The sequence below is a fragment of the Bos taurus genome, chromosome 2, assembly GCF_002263795.3.
Source record: "Bos taurus isolate L1 Dominette 01449 registration number 42190680 breed Hereford chromosome 2, ARS-UCD2.0, whole genome shotgun sequence".
NCBI classification, from domain to species: domain Eukaryota; kingdom Metazoa; phylum Chordata; class Mammalia; order Artiodactyla; family Bovidae; genus Bos; species Bos taurus.
In genome coordinates, this window is record NC_037329.1 from 17327119 (window position 1) to 17352163 (window position 25045).

General features: G+C 37.4%; 1 protein-coding gene across 11 annotated transcripts in view; it reads left to right on the forward strand.

Moving 5' to 3' along the window:
• The window catches only part of ZNF385B (zinc finger protein 385B), a 366359-nt gene that overhangs the window by 251234 nt on the left and 90080 nt on the right, over nt 1–25045 (forward strand). For all 11 annotated transcript variants that reach the window (XM_059876392.1, XM_024977375.2, XM_059876390.1 and 8 more), the window contains 1 exon segment: nt 9177–9319. In XM_059876392.1, the coding sequence (XP_059732375.1) occupies nt 9177–9319 (143 nt within the window).

Below are 25045 nucleotides of genomic sequence, written 5' to 3' on the forward strand. Positions count from 1 at the left end.
TATTGTCACCCTGCTTATTTAACTTCTATGCAGAGTACATCATGAGAAACGCTGAGCTGGAAGAAGCACAAGCTGGAATTAAGATTGCTGGGAGAAATATCAATAACCTCAGATATGCAGATGACACCACCCTTATGGCAGAAAGTGAAGAGGAACTAAAAAGCCTCTTGATGAAAGTGAAAGAGGAGAGTGAAAAAGTTGGCTTAAAGCTCAACATTCAGAAAACGAAGATCATGGCATCTGGTCCCATCACTTCATGGGAAATAGATGGGGAAACAGTGGAAACAATGTCAGACTTTATTTTTGGGGGCTCCAAAATCACTGCAGATGGTGATTGCAGCCATGAAATTAAAATATGCTTACTCCTTGGAAGGAAAGTTAGGACCAACCTAGATAGCATATTCAAAAGCAGAGACAGTACTTTGCCAACAAAGGTCCATCTAGTCAAGGCTATGGTTTTTCCAGTGGTCAGGTATGGATATGAGAGTTGGACTGTGAAGAAAGATGATCACCGAAGAATTGATGCTTTTGAACTCTGGTGTTGGAGAAGACTCTTGAGAGTCCCTCGGACTGCAAGGAGATCCAACCAGTCCATTCTAAAGGAATCAGCCCTGGGTGTTCTTTGGAAGGAATGATGCTAAAGCTGAAATTCCAGTACTTTGGCCACCTCATGCGAAGAGTTGACTCATTGGAAAAGACTCTGATGCTGGGAGGGATTGGGGGCAGGAGGAGAAGGGGATGACAGAAGATGAGATGGCTGGATGGCATCACTGACTCGATGAACATGAGTCTGAATGAACTCTGGGAGTTGGTGATGGACAGGGAGGCCTGGCGTGCTGTGATTCATGGGGTCGCAAAGAGTTGGACATGACTGAGCGACTGAAGTGAACTTTTTATATGTTTATAGGCTGTTTTAGTGTCTACTTTTGTGAACTGTCCATTCAAGTCTTATGCCCAGCTTTCCAACTGTGTTCTTTTTCTTACTGATCTGTAGGAGTTCTTTATTCTAGATTCAAGTCTTTTGTCAAAATGTGTATATTGTCAATATTATCTCACACTCTCTGAATGGTCTTCCCATTCCCTTGATTGTGTCTTATCCTTACATTCTTATTCTTAATAAACTATACTTATGTTTTTCATTCATAATTATCACTTTTTTGTTTACTGTTTAAGAAACTTTTGCTTACTCCAAGGTCACAAAGATGTTCTGCTTTTCTCTTTACTGTTGACCTTCTGATCCAGAAACAGTAAGAATTCCTGAGTGCCTAAGCAAGTTTTAAATTTTAACACATATTTCTATGCTTTTTGTTTATGCGGTCCCTTTCACCATTCTCCCATACCCACCTCTCAAAATATTAACCATTCCTCAGGTTTATCTTATGAGATAGTTCATCTATGGAAATATTTATGAACCCAGCTCCTAACCAGATCTAATTTCTTTCTCACTGGAGCCTCCTTAAAATTTTGTTAATAATGTATGACCACTGACATATCTCACCTTTTATAAGTATTGATGGATTTAACTGTTTATGCTCTCCAGAGATATGGCATAGTGTCAGAGGGATAGGAATGGTTCCTAACTACAGTAACTGAAGCTTAATGAACACTTGATAGGTGTTAGGCACAGGGTTAAGTCCCTTGTATAGAAGGATCTCCATTAGTTCTCCTACCAGTCCTTCAATGCAGGTATAGGGGTCTACAGAAGTAAATTCACTTGTCTAAGGTCATATAGCAAGAAAATGGTAGACCTGAAAGTCATCAGTGTTCTCCTGAATAGGTGCTTTTAGTGTATACAAAACAGCATTGCCTAAAGGATTTGCCATAGTATCGTGGTTATCCCAGACCCCTGTGAAAATAAAAAGGGTTGATTCATTCTCAAACTGAGGGGAGAAGCTATATCTCCCTAGACATTCATAGTACCTATTGGTGTATTAAAAACTCCAAAATGTTTTCTAGCAAAGAACCATTTCAGATTTTGTTGAAACCAGCATCTTCTCTATGTATTTGATGACAAGAATCTTTTCCACATAACTTTATAAATAGCCTACTTTTTGGAATAATGGCATGGGCTTTAGAGTTAAACAAACAAGAGTTTGGACTCTGGCCCTACCACATATTTAATGATCTTAATCACTCTAAGCCTTACCTTTCTCAACTGTATAATGGAGATAATAATGCCAACCTCATAGAGTTGTGTTATAATTTCATAAAATAAGGACCACAAATCACTAGCACAGTACCCAGCATAGAGTAGAATCTCATTAAATGGTAGTTATTATTTTTTTTATTATCTCTTCGCAATTAAATTCTGACTCAATTTATACTTCCTATCAGCATTATGCCTGTACAGTTGATCTTCTATAAGTATTTACTGAATTAAATAATGCTGTTATTTGGGGAAGGTTATTTTTAGATAAATGTGTGATGGACAGGGAAGCCTAGCATGCTGCAATCCATGGGGTTGCAAAGAATTGGACACGATTTAGTGACTGAAGTGAACTGATAGAGCATTAAAAAATCTTATATATTTTAGTTATTTCAGTATTAATACTACATTGAGCTCAAATAAAAGTTTTAAATAGTTCCTAGATGCAAAGGAAATCCTAGATTTTAAATCTCATAGTTTGCTGATGTTTCTATCTACAACTAGAGAATGTGTCTATACAACTGAGATATCCTCAGATATTCAATTCTGTTACCATAGCGTAGTAGTAAAAACAGAATTAAGTAGTCAACTTTCCTGGGTCTGAATCCTGGCTCCTTTTTGTACAAACTATGTGCGATCGGTCTTAACCTCTTTGTACCTCAGTTTCCCATCTATAAAATAGGGCTTAGTAACAGCAGTTTGTTCATGGGATTATTGTAAGTACCTTTGTGAACATAATTGTGCATATATTCATTTAATATACATTAAGTATATATTTAATAATAATAATAATATGTGAGTGATATGTGATATATAAATACATAATTTTATATGTAAATGAGTATATATGGATATGGTATACACTTATATGTAAAACACATATGTAATGTGCTAAGGATAGTGCCTAGTACAGACACTATAAAAATGTGATCTCTGTTACTACGCCGTGTGGCCTTTTCAGAAGCATAATCATTTATCAGTCACATACACTATTCACGTTGTTCCCTCCTCCACCCTTTGTTTCTTGTTTTTCTTACATGGCAGAATGATAAAACAATGGAAATGATGAGGAAAGGAGAGGAGGAGCTGTTGATTGGTGATTGTCCTGGCAAAAGGGAAAATTACTCAACATAAGGGGCACCAAAGCTAGAAAGGAGATGAAACAAAAATCTGAGTTTAGTGGAAAATCTGAAATGCCGCTCCTTTTAATTTCTTTAAAGAAATCTTTGTGAATTCTATAATCCACATTGTCTCTACCTAATAGATTTTTACAGTACGTGAACTCTTTTATTTCAGTACTCACTAAAGCAAGCATACATATTGTAATAATGGCATCAGAGGGAACTCCTGCTACAGGTTACAGACGTATATTTTATTTCATTCTGTGAATGCTTCTCCAAGCAGATTTTCTTTGTCTCTGGCATACCCTCTAAAAATTAGGTGTTTTGTTTGTTTGTATTTTGTTCTATAAAGAAGAACCTCTAGCTAAAACCTGAATAGACCTTCAGAGGTCTGTTTCTAAAGGTCAAAGACTACAGCAGATATTTCCAGTATTACCAGGTCCTCAACTGAGGTTTTATTGTGCTGGATTATAGCATAATCCATTGACATAATAAGGCACCTATTATGTTACAGAGGCAGTAGTGAGTTGATTTTCACATATTATTGGTTTCACAGTACAATGAATACAACTTGGCTTTTACCATCAAAATGAAATTTATGAGAGAGAGCTAACTGCATTCTTATGGGAGAATATATGGATGTGTGTAATTTCTACAGTGAGAGTGGTGACTGTTAGATCTTTGAGGTGTTCAAAGGAATTTGATATAAATAAATGTATATTTATAGTGTGATATAAAAAGCCTTATTTTCAAATAAGGTGGATCCCTATTATGACTCAATTTATTATGATGTATGTAAGATTATATACTAAGCTTTGAGACAGAAATACACATAGGAAGTATTTTACATAAATGCCAAATTGTTGGTATAAAAGACAGTATTGGCTCTGTCCCATGAGAATAGCATCATAATAGGAACATTATACCACCCTTTGTGTTGAAATACCTGCTCATTATATTTTCAATCTTTTTGTTCCTCAGTGAGTTCTTGAGTTTTAGAAAAATTAAGCACTTTCTTGCAGGGTGCAATGCATTTTGGTCCAATTGCTGCTTGTGTCTCCCACTGACTTTTGGACATCCTGAGGTGAGGAGAAATGTTTCCCAGCAACAGCAGCAGCAGCAAAATCTGGAATAAGATGACAGAGGGGTCAAAACTCAAACTAACTTGTGTAAAATGTGCAGTTTATTCTACTCATTTTCCATTTGCAGAAACATCCTTTGAAGCAATCAATTTTGGTAAAGTGATATTGAAGAGCAGGTTTTAAAAGTGAATACAGCAAGGTTGAGGTGAGGGAATTGATGAAAGCATAGTTAATATTTATTCAGAAGATCTACCAGTACTTTAAAACAATCTGTGTTTAACATGGCAAATTGTCTGTCATTAAAATGCTAATGAAATGGTAAACAACTGCTAAGTTTTTTATGCTAATGAATGGTGGCAGCTAAGTAGTTCTCAAGCCCTGTCTTTATTAGCACAGAGATTTGATTGGATAAGGGGGATCATTGTGCATTCTGACCTTTGTTGATGCAGCAATCTGTTTGTCAAGTTCCATGCTGCAGTCTATTTGATTTCAGTTTGTTAGTACAAAGTGACTCTTGCAGGCTCTCGGGGGCCATGTATTACTGTGTTATCAGAGCCACCATTGTGGGCTTAGAGAAAGAATTTTGCTTCCCTTTGTGAGACCCACAGTGGCAAAATAATTATACATTTGTTCATTGGGCATGTTAAAAGACAGAAGTCGACTGAGTAAATGTTGAAGATCTAATTGGTTTTATTGAACGATTCATGCATCAGACAGCATCCCTGCAGTGAACAGGCAAAAGAACGGGAAGATTTTGCCAACCTAAAAATAACACACAATGTGAGAGTTGTGAGTTAACTTTTATTTGGGGCAAAATGAAGACTATAGCCCCGGGGACAGCAATTCAGATAGCTCTGAGAAACTACTTCCAAGAGGTATGGAGGAAAGTCAGTGCGTATGTCCTTTTGGTGAAGGGGGAGTGCATGCAGTCACATATATATTTTTTGCAGAAGGTTTCTGCTAGTCATGAGGAATCAACATCACCATGAAGGATTTTAGTGCTTTTCTAGTTGTGAGGAGATGCAAGAATTGGCCTTATAAAAAATCAGGTCCTGAAAATGTCTGTCTGAAGACCTGTTCTGGCAGATTTTCTCAGAGCACAGAGCACGTCACTTCTACTCTCTACTCTGAGCTCCTTTCAGGGGGATGCTGCAAGTTAGCACCGACAGCCAGCACCTGATTTAATCCTTGTAGAGGAGGATGGCAAGTGCCAACGGCAAATGACAATTTGTAGTTGATGATTTTTAAAGGCATGGCAAGAAAAGCATAAACAAAAGGGATTATTTCAAACCTAAATAACCTATCTATGGGGGACAGAAGGGGTCTGTGTGAAAGATTACCGCATCTTCCTTTGGTTGATGGAGAGGGCCCATGTGACCAGTTGCCTCACTGGTGCTCACCAGAAGATCCCACCGTAACTGGTTAGGATTACATTCTTGGGTAGGTTTACATTCCTAGGTTGTAACTGCAGTTAGGTTAGGTACTAGCACAAGTGACTCCATTTTAGGTCTTTTCTTTTTTAACAGGCAGCTATAAGTATACTGTATACTTTTATACTTTAGGCTTTTGACAACTATAATAGCTATAAATTGTAAAAGGCCATTGATCTAATATAAGAAATATCTGTCTTTCAGCTTAGCTAAGATTTTGAAGCAAAGCTTTTAAGATAAATATTTTAGTAAATGCCTCTGTAGCATTTGACACATTGATATAATACATCGTCTTGGATCTACAAGCTCTGAAGTTAGCAAGGAATGTAACATTACCTAATCAGAAGAATGATGTGTAATTAAATGCAAGGTGGTTATGTGAATGCCCGGTTGAGATCGAAGTATTTACTTTGTAGGGCCTTGCACATCACAGACAGTCAAATATATATCAAATAAAGAAGGAACTTTTTTAAGTGAAAAAAATATATAGAGTATTTACTTTGACGTTAGGGAAAAAAAGAACATCTCTGTTTGATCTATACTTTTAGCTGATTCTCTTTTTGCTGAGTCCTACTCTATATTCCCTAATGCATGGATTGACCTAAAGACTTGCCATTAGGGATAAATGCTTTAGACGCCCTTCTCATTTTTCCTGTTTTTAGGATCAATGTAAATAAGGTATGACAGTCTTTTAACACTATTGCCAATAGTGTTCTGGAATGATTTGAAAAATGATGCAGAGTTTATTAAGGAAATTCATTACCAAAAAAAAAAATCACTGAAATAAAAATTTTAGCTATTCTGAGATACTATGAAAAAAGACTGATGGAAATTTTAATAGTCAGAGCATTTTCCCATGTTGTTCATTTCTCCTTGAAGTCAACGGGCAATTTTAGGCATGTAATTATTTGTGGTCCTATAGGACTTCCCTCGGAGAAGGCAATGGCACCCCACTCCAGTACTCTTGCCTGGAAAATCCCATGGATGGGGAAGTCTGGTGGGCTACACTCCATGGGGTCTCTAAGAGTCGGACACGACTGAGCGACTTCCCTTTCACTTTTCACTTTCATGCATTGGAGAAGGATATGGCAACCCACTCCAGTGTTCTTGCCTGGATAATCCCAGGAATGGGGGAGCCTGGTGGGCTACTGTCTATGGGGTCGCACAGAGTCGGGCACGACTGAAGCAACTTAGCAGCAGCAGCAGCAGCAGGACTTCCCTGATACCTCAGCTGATAAAGAATCTGCCTGCAATGCAGGAGACACCAGTTCAATTCCTGGGTTGGGAATATGCCCTGGAGAAGGAATAGGCTATCCAGACCAGTATTCTTAGGCTTCCCTGGTGGCTCAGATGGTAAAGAATCTGCCCACAATGCGAGATACCTAGGTTCAATCCCTGGGTTGGGAAGAATCCCTGGAAGAGGGCATGGCAACCCACCCAGTATTCTTGCCTGGAGAATCTCCATGGACAGAGGAGCCTGATGGGCTACAGTCCATGGAGTTCCAAAGAGTCAGACATGACTGAGTGACTAAACACAGCACATTATCAGCATGTCAGAGAAAACTGGAACCTTCATACACTGCTGCTGCTGCTGCTAAGTTGCTTCAGTCGTGTCCGACTCTGTGCGACCCCAGAGATGGCAGCCCACCAGGCTCCCCCGTCCCTGGGATTCTCCAGGCAAGAACACTGGAGTGGGTTGCCATTTCCTTCTCCAATGCATGAAAGTGAAAAGTGAAAGTGAAGTCACTCAGTCGTGTCCAACTCCTGGTGACCCCATGGACTGCAGCCTACCAGGCTCCTCCATCCATGGGATTTTCCAGGCAAGAGTACTGGAGTGGGGTGACATCGCCTTCTCCCATACACTGCTAGTGGTAGTATAAAATGGTTTGGCCATTTTGCAAGACAGCCTGAAAGTTCTCCAAAGGTTAAACCATTTGACTATCATATGACCCAACAATCTCCGGTTCCACTCTTAGGTGTATATCTAAGTGAACTAAAAACATTGTCACACAAAAATTTATAAACAAACGTTCATATCAGCATTATTCATAATGGCCCCAAAGTGGAAACAGCCCAAATATCCATCAACTGATGACTAAATAATAAAAAATGGTACATCTACAATAGAATATTATTAATCATTAAAAAGGAATGACATTCTGATACATGCTACAACATGAATGCATCTTAAAAGCATGCCAAGTAAAAGAAAACAGTCACAAAAAACCTCATATCATGTGATTTCATTTATGTGAAATGTCCAGAAAAGACAGATCTGTAGAGACAGAAAGTAGATCAGTGGCTACCAAGAGCTGGAGGCGTTGGGAGAAAGTGAGAGTGACTGCTGATAAATATGGAGTTTCTTTTAGGGATCATGAAAATCTAATATTGATTATGGTCCTGGTTGCACAGGACTCTGAATATCTGAAAATCATTAAATTGTGCACTCTAAGTGTGTGAATTTTATCTTCACATGCCTGTCATATTTTGTTTAAAAAGGGCATATCAGAGCCTGTCTCCCAGAGAGCCACCTGCACCAGCAGTTACTGATCTACAGTATGTAGAGACTACAGACTAAAGAAAAACATGTGTTAATGGTGGAAAGGAGTGTTTTAAGTCTCCTACAGACAGGTTATACCAGCTATATAAAGACAACTAATAGAATTGTTAAAGGGATAGTTACTAAAATAATACAAGGCTTATTAGAAATAAAAGGTGAAATAAAAAATTTGGTTCCAACTCCTCTGTGTCCCTCCAAAACCTTGCCACATCATCACCCTGTTTGGATTCTCTAACTCTCCAGTGTCTAGACTAAGGACAACCTTCTAATTGTGTTTTTAGAGAACAAATTGTCCAAGTGATAACTTTCTTGGAAGTAGACCATAACTATGAGTCCAGGGTTTCTTCCTTGGGTGAAAACCCTATGCCTATCTCTGATCTGCATAAAACGCTCCCACTGGCCAGTCAATAATTATGAACAATAAAGAGCATCTGGCTTCAGGAGGCTCCTCCCCTCCTCTCACCTACAATTTTTGGCCAGTTGGAGGCAAGAGTTGAACAAGAGGATGATATTCTGCCCCACATGCCAGCAGGGTTTGTGTACTGTGTATCTCAGCAGAGTCTTAGCAGCCCTGGCCTTTACCATAGGGAAGCATCGTGTATCACTGTCTTAGACATTGAGCAAGAAGACCCTTTTTAACAGTATTTTCTCCTCCTGTGCCATTTGCTGACTGCCAGCATAACTCTGTGGTGGTTTAGTTGCTAAGTCATGTCCAGTGACTTAGCATAGCTCTTGCTTGCAGGTTGCAGCTCAGCGGTCTTCTTTTTGTGCTTTAAGTTGGGGAGGGAGATGGATATAAGCAAGAGGTTACATTCATTTTTGTTTTGTTCCTGGCAGGCAGTACATGCCATACTACTACCCTTCCTGCTCTTGTGCGCACACCTACCCTGATGATGCAGCCTTCACTGGATATCAAACCGTTTATGTCATTTCCAGTGGACAGTAATTCTGCTGTTGGGCTCTTTCCAAATTTTAACACAGTGAGTACATGCATTTTTATTTTATTAATCTTCTCCTCAATCTCTTTCATTACAGTTGTGAATAAGCAGTAGATGGGACCTGTGCCCAAGTGTGTAATTTTATACCATATATTGGTTATACAACTCAGCTGTATTATGCGAGATAATGCTTCACCCATGAGAATTAGTCCAAACAAAGCCAGCATATTTACTTTACAAATATTTATTCAGGCAACTTTCCCCTGTTGCTTTGGGCAATTTTGATAGACTTTTCAGGGACTTCAGAACCTATGTTATTTTGGGGATGCTGTTCCCATGCTCAGGAGCACAATTTAGAGATCTCAAGTCATATTGATTTTTCCTTGCTAGTAGAAGGAAAAAAAAAGTGTATGTTTCAGCTCTCTGGGGACATTTTTATTTGGAAGATTTTTTTAGATAAAGACTCTTACACAAACAAAAATTTTATTTGGAAGCTATCATAGATTATGTGAATCTGATGCTATTAGTAAAAAGAAAAAATTCACTTTATATCTACATGTTAGTTGTCCACATGATACTTTAACATTCCTTTTAAAACATGATAAATATTAGTGAATTACCTGTAATTGCCAATGTTCTTTATTCAGGGCAGCTAGCCTTTTATCTGAATGAAAGACAGTTTTTATAGATATGCCACGTGGAGCATGACACCCTTCAACAATAGAATTCCGCCCAAAATCTGCCCATAGCCAACTTCTAAGCTTACAGTAAAAGAAAAGGTTAACCAATTCAGATAATTGCATAAATTATGTCTGTTCAGTCAATGAATACAGTGGGTTGGGGCATGATGGTCTACATGAATGATCCAGCATTATAGAATAGAAGCTACCATCATCAAGAAAAAGAACTGCATTATCAGTAGCACCAGACAGGGGACATCTGAAGCACTGCCAAATATTTCCTTCTGCAGATTTATCTTCTGTATGAAGTGAAAACAGCAACAGGACTTTTCCTCAAGGATTGTAAATAAAATCTGCTGACAGGCCTTCTGTCGTAACTTAGGCCTGCTAACGTAATTAAAGAGTCATTAGTCAGCCAGCTTTTTAAAGAGCACCGGCCTTGACTTAGCAAGTAAATGGTTGAATGTTTTCATCTTCTTGGGGTTTTTCAGACACAAGTCACACAATTTTTTTTAAAGGCCTAAAATGGTGAACACTGTTTCTGGTGAAGTGGAGCAGCTCAGTAAGATAAATCACACCTGGCCTGCTCACATTAATCCATCAGGAGTGACCATGCCAAAGCAACATGTTGTGCCATTTCAGCAAATGAACTGAAGCGCGCCTGTTCTATCCTCTGTCTAAACATGGGTGATGCATTCCAGGCATAATTGAATTAAGCTGTACTTCTGAAAACGTTTATTAGATATTCATGTTTTGATTACTGTATTTTTGAAAGACAGCATTTATAACCACTGCAGAAGTCCAGTCACTGTCAGAAAGCAGAATTGAAAATGTGAGTAAGCATAAATGTCTCTATGGTGGTTTACCTCTCTGTATTTTTTTTTTTTAACACAAGTAGTAATTATTTCAAAAATTCAAATAAAACATTAACGTTCAAAGCAAAATGTCAAAGTCACCATTCCTTATTGCTGTAGACACACTCCCTTCACTAGAGAAAAGTGCTCTCTGCGGCTGGCATGCATTCTTCCAGCCCCTTCTAGAAGTATGTTATGTACATATATAACAGGAACCTACCATCTGATTAGTGCTGTTCTCTAAGTCACTTTTAGAGAACTTCTAAATGTCTTACATATACTTCTCTGTTTTTAATGGCTGTAAAGCAACAGTGGAAAGAATATTTTATAAGTTAAAAAAAAAAAAAAAAAAACAGCCTTATAGTGGCTTGTTAATGTTGTGTAGGGCTTACAGATGCACTGATGTTAGTCACAGTCATGCCCAGCTCTTTGCAGCCCCATAGATCCCACCAGGCTTCTCTGTCCATGGGATTCTCCAGGCAAGAATACAGGAGAATCTTCCTGACCCAGGGATCGAATCCAGGTCTCCTGCATTGCAGGCAGATTCTTTACTGTCTGAGCCACCACAGCAATTAACCATATGATATATTAATATTTGGGAGGAGGCAATGGCACCCCACTCCAGTACTATTGCCTGCAAAATCCCATGGACGAAGGAGCCTGGTAGGCTGCAGTCCATGGGTCGCACAGAGTCGGACACGACTGAAGTGACTTAGCAGCAGCATATTAATATTTGAGAAAATCCAAGGAATAATTGTACTAGTAGAATTTCATTGTTTTTTCTTCTTGCTGCCGCTACTGCTGCTAAGTCGCTTCAGTCATGTCCGACTCTGTGCAACCCCATAGATGGCAGCCCACCATGGTCCCCCATCCCTGGGATTCTCAAGGCAATCACGCTGGAGTGGGTTGCCATTTCCTTCTCCAACTTTCAAATGAAAATATTTTTTCACGAAAGTGAAGAATATAGCAAAGAACTGCCTGATATGATCATTTTATTCTCTCTATATTATATCCAAGGCATTTATTGGATAGAGAGTTCTTCTGGTAAGGTATTAAAAATTAAGTCATTTAATTTTTAAGTGAGACCCTCTATCATCTTGCAAAAAAAATTGAATTTATGGGATCATTGGGTTACCTATGATTTTTCACTGATTTGAAGTTTCAACTACTCTAATCCTTTTCCAATTGTCTCTTCCATTCCAATGTCTAATTCACCCAACAGACTTCCCAGGGCAATTTCACAGAAGTCACTGTCCACACTTTCCTAGGAAAATAGTTTTACATCACTACTAATAATTATACTGGATTATTGTATTTTGAGGTGTTTTACATTCTTCAAAGGACTCAGACCTTAGAACATTTTAATCGACCATGATTATTATTCCTATTGTCTACATGAGGCAAAGGCATTAGTGAAGGAAGAACTGAGTCTTGAATTAGAATCTTCTAACTTCAAAATTGATGTCTGGCTCTTCAGTGTCCTGGATTCTTTTGGTCCATGTCACCTCCCACCTCATTCAGTGTGAACAATGCTCAATCAGAAATCTTCTGTGCTCTTTTTGGCATCTTGGTAGACAATTTTCAGCAGAAAGAGGAAAGGATTTTTTTTTGAATGTGTAAAATAGACCTCTGCAAACAATATCTATGAAGCAGGATGTATTTTAAAAAGTTATAATTTCTTATTAGCAAATTTTAAAAGTATATTCTACTCAGTAGTCTGTGCGCTCTTTGAGAACCAACATGAATGCTACCATAATCACTTCATTTTTAAATCAAGAATAATATTAGTAAATATAAGAAATATATTTTAACCCATAAGTATTATCAGAAGAATGAACACTGTACTCTGAGACCATAGCTGAAAGCTTTTTAAGTTCCAAGTTTTGCTATTTTCTCTAAGTGGATTTAAAATACATATGTGAAGTAATGATTTCCTCCTGTTTTTATAGTGGAGTATGATACTGTTACACAATAAACACAGCAAGAATGAAATGGGATTCTGTCATATCTGAAAGCAGAATAGGTGGCTATTCTATGCTAAATTGTATGCAAAGGAGATACATGCTTCACAGGATTCGTTTAGTGGCCATCTTCCCTTACAACTGACAAAATCTCTCTGTGTTTATAGGTGAGAATAAGCAAAAAAATTCAAGAACACTTTTGAAGGGGAGCTCTGAGGAGACATGCTAGGGAAAATGGGGTTTGGCTCACTGATGTTTTGTGGTGGACTGTATGTCAAAGGTACGTGTCTGGAGAATAAGGACGTTAACTCTGCTCTTCAGGAGTTGGACTTCACAGAGGGACTGTTTGAGCCTCTGACAGGTGAAAGACTGAGCAAACCAAAATGTAAATTTTTAAAGGTCTTGACCTTTTTGTCTAAAGCTTGATAGGCTTTCCTGCCAGGCAAGTCACTGAGGCTCACTTCCGCCATGCTACCCAGCCTTCGTTTATTTGTCATTCGGGGGCCAACACAGATAGCACCTCCTTCACGGGAGACTTTCTATGACTCTTCCAGTCTGACTTAAGTGCCCATCCTCTGTATTCCCAAAGGAACTCCCAATTGCACCATCTTCTCCCTGATTAACCATCAATCTTCACTGGAATGTCAGACTCTGGAGAACAGGGGCTATATTTTGTTTATCTTTGTATGCTTGGTGTCTGGCACAGCTGCTCAATAAAACTTTTTGAAGGAAGGATAGAGGAAAGGGCTCTAGTTTCTCAGTTTTCAGTGTCCCTGGTACCCCATCTAGCAAAGGCAATTTCAGCATTTCTGAGCCTTAAAGACAAGGTGATAAGAGTAGGTGTTTACTTTTATTTTCCTGAGAATTTTCATCCTTTTTTAGTTGAAAAGGAGTAATTGGATATAAACTTTTCTCTAGCTATAGTTCTGGCTTTCTCTGTGTGGATGTTATGGAAACTCTACAAATATCAACTGCATTCTTTGTCCTAGGTCCTAGTCTTAGGAGCATTTAGTTTAAAATCAAGATCATTAGTTATAGAATTAACATTCCATATTAAAACATAATATATGAACTAAAGAGTACTGGGTTTGGGGAAGGAGATAAACAAAAAATTAAAACAAGAGTACCATAGTGCCCAAGAAACTTATAAGAAATAGAATTAATAAGTAAGAAAAGGCAAGAAAATATAATGCTGCTGCTGCTGCTAAGTCACTTCAGTTGTGTCCAACTCTGTGCGACCCCATAGACAGCAGCCCACGAGGCTCCCCCGTCCCTGGGATTCTCCAGGCAAGAACACTGGAGTTGGTTGCCATTTCCTTCTCCAATGCATGAAAGGGAAAAGTGAAAGTGAAGTCGCTCAGTCATGTCTGACTCTTAGCGACCCCATGGACTGTAGCCCACCAGGTTCCTCCATCCATGGGATTTTCCAGGCAAGAGTACTGGAGTGGGGTGCCGTTGCCTTCTCCAAGATAATATAATAACCCCCCCAAAATAGATAAAGTTAAAATAGTTACTGAACTTTATATTGTTCAAGAAAGGCCAGAAAGAATGAATTTTTGCATCCTAATAGAACTATTTTCTTTATTTTGTTATTCACTTTACTTCAATTTGCAAAGTACTTCATGGCCATCCTTTAATTTTTGAGCATGATTTTTTTTAGCTGCCAAATGTATATAATTATTTTTTCCTATTAGAATCAGAATCTCCCAATTATTTATTGTGGATTCCATTTTAATCTTCCTCTTACCTGGATTAATACTTGGTATTTAATACTTGGTATTCTATATCTGGATAATACATGGTTATCCTTAATAAGAGACATCTTCAAATTTTAAATAAGTTGCATACTTACCATGATGGATCATGTCAACTTAATATGATAAAATAGGTCCATTTTGTAGGCATACCTATATACATGCTGTTATCGACTGAATATGTCCTCCTCCCCAAATTCACATATTGAAGCTCTAACACCTGATAATACTTAGAAATTGGGCCTTTGAGAGATGATTAGTTAGATGAGGTCTTGAGGGTGGTGCCCTCATAATGTGATTAATGCCCTTTTAAGTAGAGACACCAGAAAGCTATTCCTTTATCTACCATGTGAGAACATGGTGAAAAGGAAGCCATCTGCAAGCAGAAAGACAGCTCGCTGGTGGCCTTGATCTTGGGCTTTTAGCCTCCAAGATTTTGAGAAATTTACTTCTGTTGTTTCAGCCACCCAGTCCATGGTATTTTGTTATGGCAGCTCAAGCAGACTAAGACACATATGCAGTCTATATATTGTTTTTGTTTTTGTTGTTATTCATTTGCTAAATCATGTCCAACTTTTTCAAGTTTCTTTTTGACAGTCACATATTAGATATATGCACAGATATATTTGTGTGATGCTCCAGAGCTATAGCTATAATCAAGAGCCCCCGTAAGACCAGAGTCGTCTGTCAGTTTCTCTGCTGATTGGCAATATTTTCCATGCCTGTTTATTTCAAATGTCTTTGTGAGTCCTGCCATGTTTTTGCATCTCCTCCAGGAAAGGATATGCACAATGAGGGTCACTGATACTTTATTGCAAGAGGCTCAGTGATCTTATTTTTGTGGAAAAAAAAAATGGATTTTTATTACCTACCTTGAATTTATTTTTTTCCTGACTCATGAACAAACATGCGGAGAAGAATAAAGAGTATTTCTATTATATAAAGTCCCAAATTGCTATATGATTCTTTGAACCATCCATAACAAGTTGTGGAATGAGAAATATGTTTACCATTTATTTTATCGTTCTAAATTCTTTGAGATTCTGGATCATTCATAGTTTGTGATTTCAATGACTATTTAAAATTTTTATTTCTTTTAGTAGAAATAATCATATATTTATCAAGGAGGTCCAAAATAAATCAGGAATCAAACTCACATTCACTTTGCTGTGAATTCATGCCATGCTTCTCATGAGATGTTACTGTAAGGAAACCTGAAGTAAGCTAGAACATTCCATTTTTAACCTGCCTTTAAAATCTATATCAATTTAATGAAGTCCTTAGATTGTGTTCAAATATCCCATTTCTCTTTTCACTCTTGAAATCCTTTTAGAATATATAGATATTATTAATATGGTATGTGTATATCCATGTATGCTTACATAATGTGTGGCCATATATGTGCTCTGTCCTTAATGAAATTACTTGTCCAAGGCATCCAAGGAAAAAAACATGCATTCACAACCAGTTGTAGAATGTCTACATGTGCCAGTCTTTGTGCTAAGGAGGAGTAATAGTGAATAAGACAGAAGCTGCTTTCACTATCTGGTAGATACTACTTCTTCCTCTTGTTTAATTTGTCATCAGATAACAGAGGATTCTGCTTATAATGAATAGTGAAGTCAGTTGATAAAAGCTGCCAGAAACATCAGGTTAAGACCTTGATGGACCTTTACAGGGTCAGGAATCACAAGGTTTCAGGAGCATGTGAAAAGAGGGACCCATAGTTCCACCATGCTGTGTCCTCTTTCGTGTCCCTTTCATTATCCTAGCCTCAACCTCACATGGCTCTGGAGCCTCATCTTCAGTGCTAGAGTTTCAAGGATTATGTGTACTTGGAGGGCACATCAGATTTTCTGGCAAGACAGATCTTCAGTCTTGGAGCTGTCCCAGGTCAGCATTTTTTAGAGTAGAGTCAACTTGGCAAAAGTGTCTGTGTCAGGCCCTCTTTTTAAAAAATGTGTCTTATTCTTAACTAATCTCCAGCTAAATAAAAGAAGAAACCAACAACAACCTTGTTCCTAGGTTCTTGCAGTGACCAAGCCTTTTTAATACCTGTGGTAAAGTAGGAGAGCTTAATAAATACAAAATGTGGCAGAATATTATTGTACAAAACATTGCTTCCAGCCCAGAAGCAGTATTTCTAAATCAGTTACTCTCTAAACAATCGTTGATGATGGTGTTCCTTGAGAAACCTTTATCAAAAGCTTGGGGACCCACCAATAGCACAGACTTTTTTTTCTTCTCTCTAGATTCTTATATTCAGAATTAGATCTCAAATCTCTTTGGGGAAGGGAAAAAGATGTTTTAGAATATTCTAATCCCTGGATTTTTTATAGTGGCTTTTGAGGGTACTAAAGATGAATTGGAGTGCTATTTAGCAATCTGTGAAGTTTCAACATCTTTGCGGAGATCAGTAGGGATCTTGGAAAAATACTTTTTTTTCACAGGTTTAGCTGTCAATTTAAGTTTTCTTACCTTCCTTTGTACATTCTGATGCTTGAGACAACGTGAAAGAACATAAATTATGTGAATGATACCTTATTTTCATGGAATTCTAGTATCAGAGGGCTTTAGTGTATTTTAAAGGCATTCTACAATGAATTTTTTTTTTTAACTTTACAATATTGAATGAAATTTTTTTAACACACCTATATTTAAAATAGACTACATGTGTCTTTGTGGTACCCTTTTTGCAGAGCAGAAGGTTGTAGAATATAATCTAGTCTTCTTATTTCTTCCTATAGACAGCTCTGCCAATGAAAAGAGGGCAAGTAAAAACTATCAGACAGGCAAGAGCTGGTTTTCCACCCTACGGTATCCTGAATTTAAATGTGTGTATTTCTCACAGGTTGTTCATATGGGGCATACTATTTAAAGTATCCAGTAAATCCTCATGGCTCCTAACATCGGGCTTTGCAGGATATTCTATTCAGAAGATGAATTTGTCTTGTCAGTGTCTTACTTGTTTTCTCTTATTAGGGACAGTTTCTAGAGCCAAGTGAAGATCTGAGAGGTAGAGCAGGAAATATATGTGTTCTCTTTCACAGGCTTGTGATTTACAGACAATTAGATATATACAGAAAGTCTCCAACAATTCAAAACTTGTATGTGGGTCTAATTTCTTTGTTTTCCTTATGTAGACATCAAGTTTCCATAGTATGTAAAAGGATTAATTGTCATGATAATCAAATCCACAAAATTTCCATTTCCAAAATGAGCTGAAGCTATTAGATGCTAAAATGATTACTAATAGCCATTATCACATGATACATACTTAAGTTTCAACTTTGAAGTACTTACCTTCTAAAGGAGACAGTGGCATTCATTCATTTAGTCAGTCAGTCAGTCAGCATTGATATCCCACTTCCTCCCCAAAACCACTTGGAACATCCCCTCTGATCTGAGAAATAAGGCTTCTTGACATGTTCCAAAGTGAGTCTTCTAACAGTCCTGTCTGGCCTTGGACTCTACTTTGTGCCACCCTGGGGAGCAGGAACCAGAGTGGAGGGGAGAAAAAGGAAGAGCGGGCTATTTCATTACATAGGGAAGGAGCACTTGACAAGAGTCAGAACACCGCAATGGACTTGTTTTCTTTGATCTTGAAAAAAGCAACTTGGTTCTACTTTCCCTCAATCTAAAACTAGGGGATGATTAATACCTCCCTAGTCTATATCATGACATCATGAAAATTTGAGTTATTATATTTATGGAGTATTGAGGATATGACTGACGATTTAGAAAATTTCTGGAATTCAGTGGATGTGAAAAAACTGAAGCAATATAACATACCACCATCCTATTTTTAGTAATTTAAAATACCCATCAATTTCAAATGAGATGTTTATGAGGTGATTCCCAAACAGAAAAGCTATATTCTTATAAATAATATAAATATTTTTATTAATATTTCTATCTCTTTGATCTCATCTTCTTAGCCAGTTACCTTAAATAAATCAAGATACGTTTATCCCTGGGGCTAGAATTGTGCATTAGAGCAATCCTAACTAAGGTCGATGCTAAGAATATGGCTAAGACCTCATTCATGAGTTTTACATTTACAGTCAGCTTGAAGAAGACATGTCTGGCACTAAGCAGGTGCTCAATTTACGTTAGCTTGAATGCTATAAAAGTAGTGCATACCTAAAGACCAGAATCACCTGATGGCCTGAAGACAAGGAAGAGGAATAATGAATTTTGAGCAGTGCTGGGGAGAAATATATTAAGTATATTAAGTAATATAAGAAGTATATTAAGTGGAGGTTGGGAATAACCACAACTAGTTTGGCTGGATTCCTTTTTTCTCCATTTATCTTCAATAATATTTAGATTTTAAAAGCCACGCATAAAGATATTTTGAGCCCAAAAGCTTTGCACCCGTGACACATGGTCATTGACACCAAAGATACAAAGATGTTTTCTGTTATATTTTCACACTGCTGTTGACTTCCAAATAGAGAACCTTTATTCTCACATTATTTATTAATCAAATTGGTGTTAGTTAAAATGGAAATTAAACATATTTTAAACTCAAAATAGTCCACATGTTCATTTATCCTTCTTGTATTGATAAAGGAAGTATATTCTAAACATTCTTTGGATCTTTGACCATTACAGAACTCTCTTCACCATACTGCCTTCTTTTTTTATTTAATTTGCCAATTTAATTTGAATTTAATTTGCCAGTCATACGAGAAGAACCCATGCAACCTGTGCAGTAATACCTAATTGTAAATTCAGTGTGACATCTACCTGTAAACTCAAAGCTTCCTCAAAAACGACCAGTAGGTTTATACTCTATTCCCAAATATTATATAGCCCTTAAAGATATGTACATATGTAGGAAAACTGTTCTTTCTTAGAATATAAACATTAGCCTAAATAAAACTTTAAAAATATACAAGCCAAGATATTCTAGCTCCGTAGCTGTCAGGAATAGCAGAGAAATGTATCAATCTGTAGACTTCTGGGGCAGGAAGGGAGGGATTAAAAGAGATACATTTTAAATCAGTTCCTTCCTAAAAGAACTTTCTAGAAAGAGCCTGTGGCACATAGCTCATCACTTCTTGTGCAATCAGACCCTCCATTGTCTTCTGAGAGAGCTGCCACTTCACAAGACCGGCCCCTTTAACGGATGAGTAGCCTCTGAAGAAGAATTGTGACAGCCAGACGTGGAGTTCTTTGAAGCTATACTTTCTGGGGAACCATCATTTTGGTTACAAGCAAGAGTGATATCAGAATTTCCTGGGAATCAGTCATCACAGGAAATTATCAGCAATTCATAGACTTTCCTTTTTGTATTTGCTTCGGCCTCAAGGGTAATCACAAAAGATTATAGTCTCCATTTCAGCTTCCATATCACTGACATATTCTTCTCTGCTGAGAACAATTGATTTCCAGAGGCCAGCTTTTAACCCCAGCTTCAGGAGGCCACTCAGGCTGCAATGGTTTGATAACCGCCAACAGTTGTTTCTGTGATATGGTTCTGATGTGAGGCAGCGATTCAGTGATTCCTGACTAATTATAAGAATCCTTTTAAATAAAATGACATATCAACTTCTCATGCTATTGGATATCGTTATTTTTTTCCATTTTAATAAGTGTTAGAAGTTGAGGGAGACAGAAGGGTAAATAAAAATTTTCAAATTACTGTTGTGAAGATTTTGAAGCCAGCATCCTGAAAGACTGAATTTCAGAATGGAAACAGAATAATTCAGAAATGTTTGTGAAAGTCTTCAGAGATAGATTAAAAAACCAGTGATTTTTGCTTCATATTAGGATTCTTCATGAACATTACTAAGGGATTTTGTGATTCATGACAACTTGCTATGTAATTCATATAGGTCTTTCTCCTTTGCTTGATTAGGAAATCTTGATGCCATGTCCATGGTCAAAATGTAAGGAAATTGACACGTTTTTAACTGATGATTTTATTTTATTTGCATATTCATTTTTCTCTTACATATGATGCTCTTACTCTGAACAAATGGGGACAGAAAGAACTTTCTTTATATTTGAAATAAATTTGGTGGATAAAATAGTTTTATGTAGAAGTAAATGTTCCTTTGTTACAAATTCAAAACACTACATTTCCTTACAAATTCAAAAGAAAGGAAGGCAGTTCAAACTACTTTTGGTGTGAAATGTAGCCTCCTTGCATCTCATAAAAATAATTATAAGTCAAATGAATAAATATTAATGTCAAGCTGTACTTATTTAATAAAGCCTTATTTAATAAAGTGATTATCACCCCAGAGAGCAGAGGAAGGCACTTTATTAAAATTATTTATTTTAGTTTGCAGGTATGGTGTATTTTGTATTATATAAATGCAGAGTTGAATCAAAAATTTTTTTTGCTGAGAAGAGTAAATATGTATATACATATCCATTCATACAAAAAGGTACTAGCAAGATGACCATATAATATATAATAGTTTTTATGTCACCCATCCACAAAACCACTCAGGGACCACTTTCCTAACTAAAGTCCTAAAATGTTAAGTGTGACAGGTAAGCCTGCATGAAGAAGGACCAGTAGAATCAACATTGGTATAGCCATGACATCCTTGGAAGGGAATGCGAGAAGGGAACAGATAAAATGCAAGATACCCAGTTAAAGTTGATTTCCAGGTAAACAATGAAGTATTTTTAACATAAGAATATCCTATGTAATATTTGGCACATCATTTATATTTTTAAAAAAAGGATTTTTATTTCAAGCTTGGTAACCAGAGCAGGAGATCTGGGTTCTGGTCTTAGCTGTAGAGGTTCAAGCAAGTTACTAAAATTCTGCAAATCTTTTCTCATTTTCAAGTGAGAAAGTTGGAGTAAAATAATAGTGGTGAGACTGGGACCTCACCTATATGCTTTAACCAGACCTGTTTTCCATGTTTTATTATACTGTGTTTCCAGTTAGGATTCTGTTTGCGGGTAAAGTGGGGGGAAGGTTCTGAAACTCAAAGCAAATTAAAAGTTTGAAAGTATAGATGCTCCCTGACATTTTACTGCTGTCCTGTGAGAATGTGACATGGAACAGCCCACAATGATGCTTAGGATTGGAACATTCCAGATATGCTGCCTTGCATTGAGCCTTGCAGTCCTCGCCTGTCAGGCTCCTTCTGAGTGCAAGAGTAAGGAATGTGTTGTCCTCTATTTGGGGGAAAAAGCACTTCATTTCCACTTTCCTTTACAGAATGAAGAATACATTCAGACAGGTCCAGATTTCTGATTTTGCAATTCTTCCAGCCTGGTGGGGTTTTCTTTTCATCTTAAGCCTTTTTAATTTGTGTCATGGACCTGTTTTGCCTCCGTGTCAGGAGGTATCTGATAGTTACTGAATATCCTTTCAAGCTTAGCTTTGACAGAAAGGTTTTGAAAGGATGTCAGTCAGTGTGTTTGGCTGTTGAGGAGGGATATTGGTTTTTAAATCAAGAAAGCTCATTACATCACTAGTCACTGAGAAAGGCCTTGTGATGTTTTTTTAGGCCATTTACCAGAAAAATAGGCAAATATATCACTATTATTTAGATTCAGAGACTTAGCACCAATAATTTTTTTAATTGCATTTATAATCATGAGCAAGTATTGTGTAGTTATTTGTATGCCTTTTTTTTAATAAGAATAAAAAGTTCTGCTTTGTTTTTTTTTAAAAAACATTTAAAAATGTTTTTTTAATTATTAAATTTAATTATTTTTATTAAAAAAAAAAAGATATTTCTCAGACTTATTTTTGGCTCTGAATTTTATGTTGCTGCTGCTGCTAAGTCGCTTCAGTTGTGTCCGACCGTGCCATCCTAGAGATGGCAGCCCACCAGGCTCCCCCATCCCTGGGATTCTCCAGGCAATAACACTGGAGTGGGTTGCCATTTCCATCTCCAATGCATGAAAGTGAAAAGTGAAAGTGAAGTCGCTCAGTCATGTCCGACTCTTAGCGACCCCATGGACTGCAGCCTACCAGGCTCCTCCACCCATGGGATTTTCCAGGCAAGAGTACTGGAGTGGGGTGCCATTGCCTTCTGTGGAATTTTATGTTATAGAAGCTTAAATCCTAGAGCCAAGTTTGGAGTGTTCTCAAGCCACTCTTTTAAAAAGAAAAGCGGGAAAGGCCGGAAGGCAGGTTACCATCTTCTATCTCGGATACCAACCTGTTCTTCCAAACAAAGCTGGGTAGCTTCTTTCAATATCCTGTAGAATAATCACTTCTCGTAAGCTATCCTCAAGTGAAACCCTATCTTGTTTAGTACTTTAACATCTATTGAAAACCTATTCTTCAGCCCAGATTCCTGAAATGGTTTATTTCTTGTTGTATTTCACCCTGAGGAGACAAAATAGTAAATAAAACATAGCTAACAGGTGACTTATTTTTTAGTTTCTCTTGGTGAATCCAGTTGCTCTTCCCATCACTCTGAATAGTGTGTTTCTTTGGATAAGATAGTTCATTGTGAACTATGTATACCTTGGGCTTTTTGTGGTTATTGTTTGAAATATGAATATACCTTATTGAGAAATATAAAGTATAATACTTTGAAGGTAGTAACTTTTCCACAGAAAATATTAATGGCATTTGTCATCATTTCATTTCTTCTTCTGTGCTATTATAAAATTCAGAATAGAGCTAAATTCTTATTCATACTCTACGAGGTAGTTTTTCCTTTTTCTTAAATATTTTATAACTTTTCTCATAAATTCTCTCAACAGTGCATCTAATAATTTCATGGAAACTTTTTGTTACCTTGTCTTTGACAGTTGTTACTGAACTTTCAAATCTGTATGCATGCATTGGCCAAAAATTATTTTAGTTATAGGAACATGAGATAATAAGGATAAAATGAAAGCCTTTCAAGAACTTTCTTTGTGTCTTGATGGAAAAACACCTCTCTCTTCTCATGGTTTCCAGTCATGTCTAACCATTCATTTGTTCAAGAATGAAAACAAAGAAAAACACTGGATTTCCTTAAGAGACGTAATTTAGATCATTACCTAAATGCCTTTTCCCTACATTGAAAGGAGCAGCTGAATTGGAATTGAGCATGGTCCAGGCTTCCTTAATACATCGTATCAGCCAATTAGACTTTCCAAAATGCATTTTTAATCTGAATATGGGTACATACGCCATTGAATTTCAGTTCTTAAGTTTACTCATCTAATGTTTGAATAGAAACGTCAGCACCTGAAGCATTGCTGGGCATGTATGTGTCCATGCAATGAGGTATGAGTAAACCTTCAATTAAATCTCATACCCATTGCAGATGTAAATTGAAAGTCTTATTTGTTAAACTGAACTTTTGACATGCTCTTTGAAGAGGCTTCTTAAATTACCCAGCAGCATGACTACAGCTTTGCTGCAACTCTCTTGATCCCTGGCAGTGTGGAAAATCACCAGGCCTGTGGAGCCAGCCAGGAAAATGGAACATTTTACATTTGCACTGACCATATGATTGCATACAAAGATCTACTGTCAGAGTTAGACATTCAGCTTCAGTAAGGTGCAGAGATGCCTTAGGGCATCTCCCATTAACAAAATAACTACTGTCTGGAAAAGAACTCAAAATTTATTCCTTCAACCTAGAACCATTTAAAAATTATCCACCAGAGTGTTAAACTGGTTTACCACTAAAGAGAAGGAGATGGTAAAAACACCCATTCCTTTCTTTTTAGCTTTTTCACTTGTACCATTTGGAAACTCCAAAGTTCTAAAAGTGTTAACAATGTAAAACATTATTTTCTTGTAATACCTTCACAAAAAACTGTTAGAGTTTAGCCAAAATATGTGTTGTTGTTCAGTCACTCAGTTGTGTCCGACTCTGCAACCTCATCAACTGTAGCACATCAGGCTTCCCTGTCCTTCACCATCTCCCAGAGATTGCTCAAACTCATGTCCACTGAGTCGGTGATGCCATCCAACCATCTCACTGTTTTTCATCCCCTTCTCCTCCTGCCTTCAATCCTTCCCAGCATCAGGGTCTTTTCCAAGGAGTCAGTTCTTCCCATCAGGTGGCTATAGTATTGGAGCTTCAGCTTCAGCATCAGTCCTTCTAATGAATATTCAAGACTGATTTCCTTTAGGATTGACTGGTTTGATCTCCTTGCTGTAAGGGACTCTCAAGAGTCTTCTCCAACACTACAGTTTGAAAGCATCAATTCTTTGGTATTCAACTTTCTTTATGGTCCATCTCTCACATCTGTACATGACTACTGGAAAAACCATAGCTTTGACTCGATGGACCTTTGTTGGCAAAGTAACGTCTCTGCTTTTCAATATGCTGTCTAGGTTTGACATAGCTTTTCTTCCAAGGAGCAGGCATCTTTTAATTTCCTGGCTGCAGTCACCATCTGCAGTGATGAGGAGTAACTTGTGGTCATTTTGTTATTCACTGGAAAGTACCAAGCCAACCACACTGTACCAGAAACCCACGAGGAAGGTTTCCAGGTGAGATGCATCCATCACTTAGCTCTCATCCTTAGAGAACTTCTGAAAGCAGATCACTGTAGTTTCCCTTTCTCTTTGAGGGTACGATGA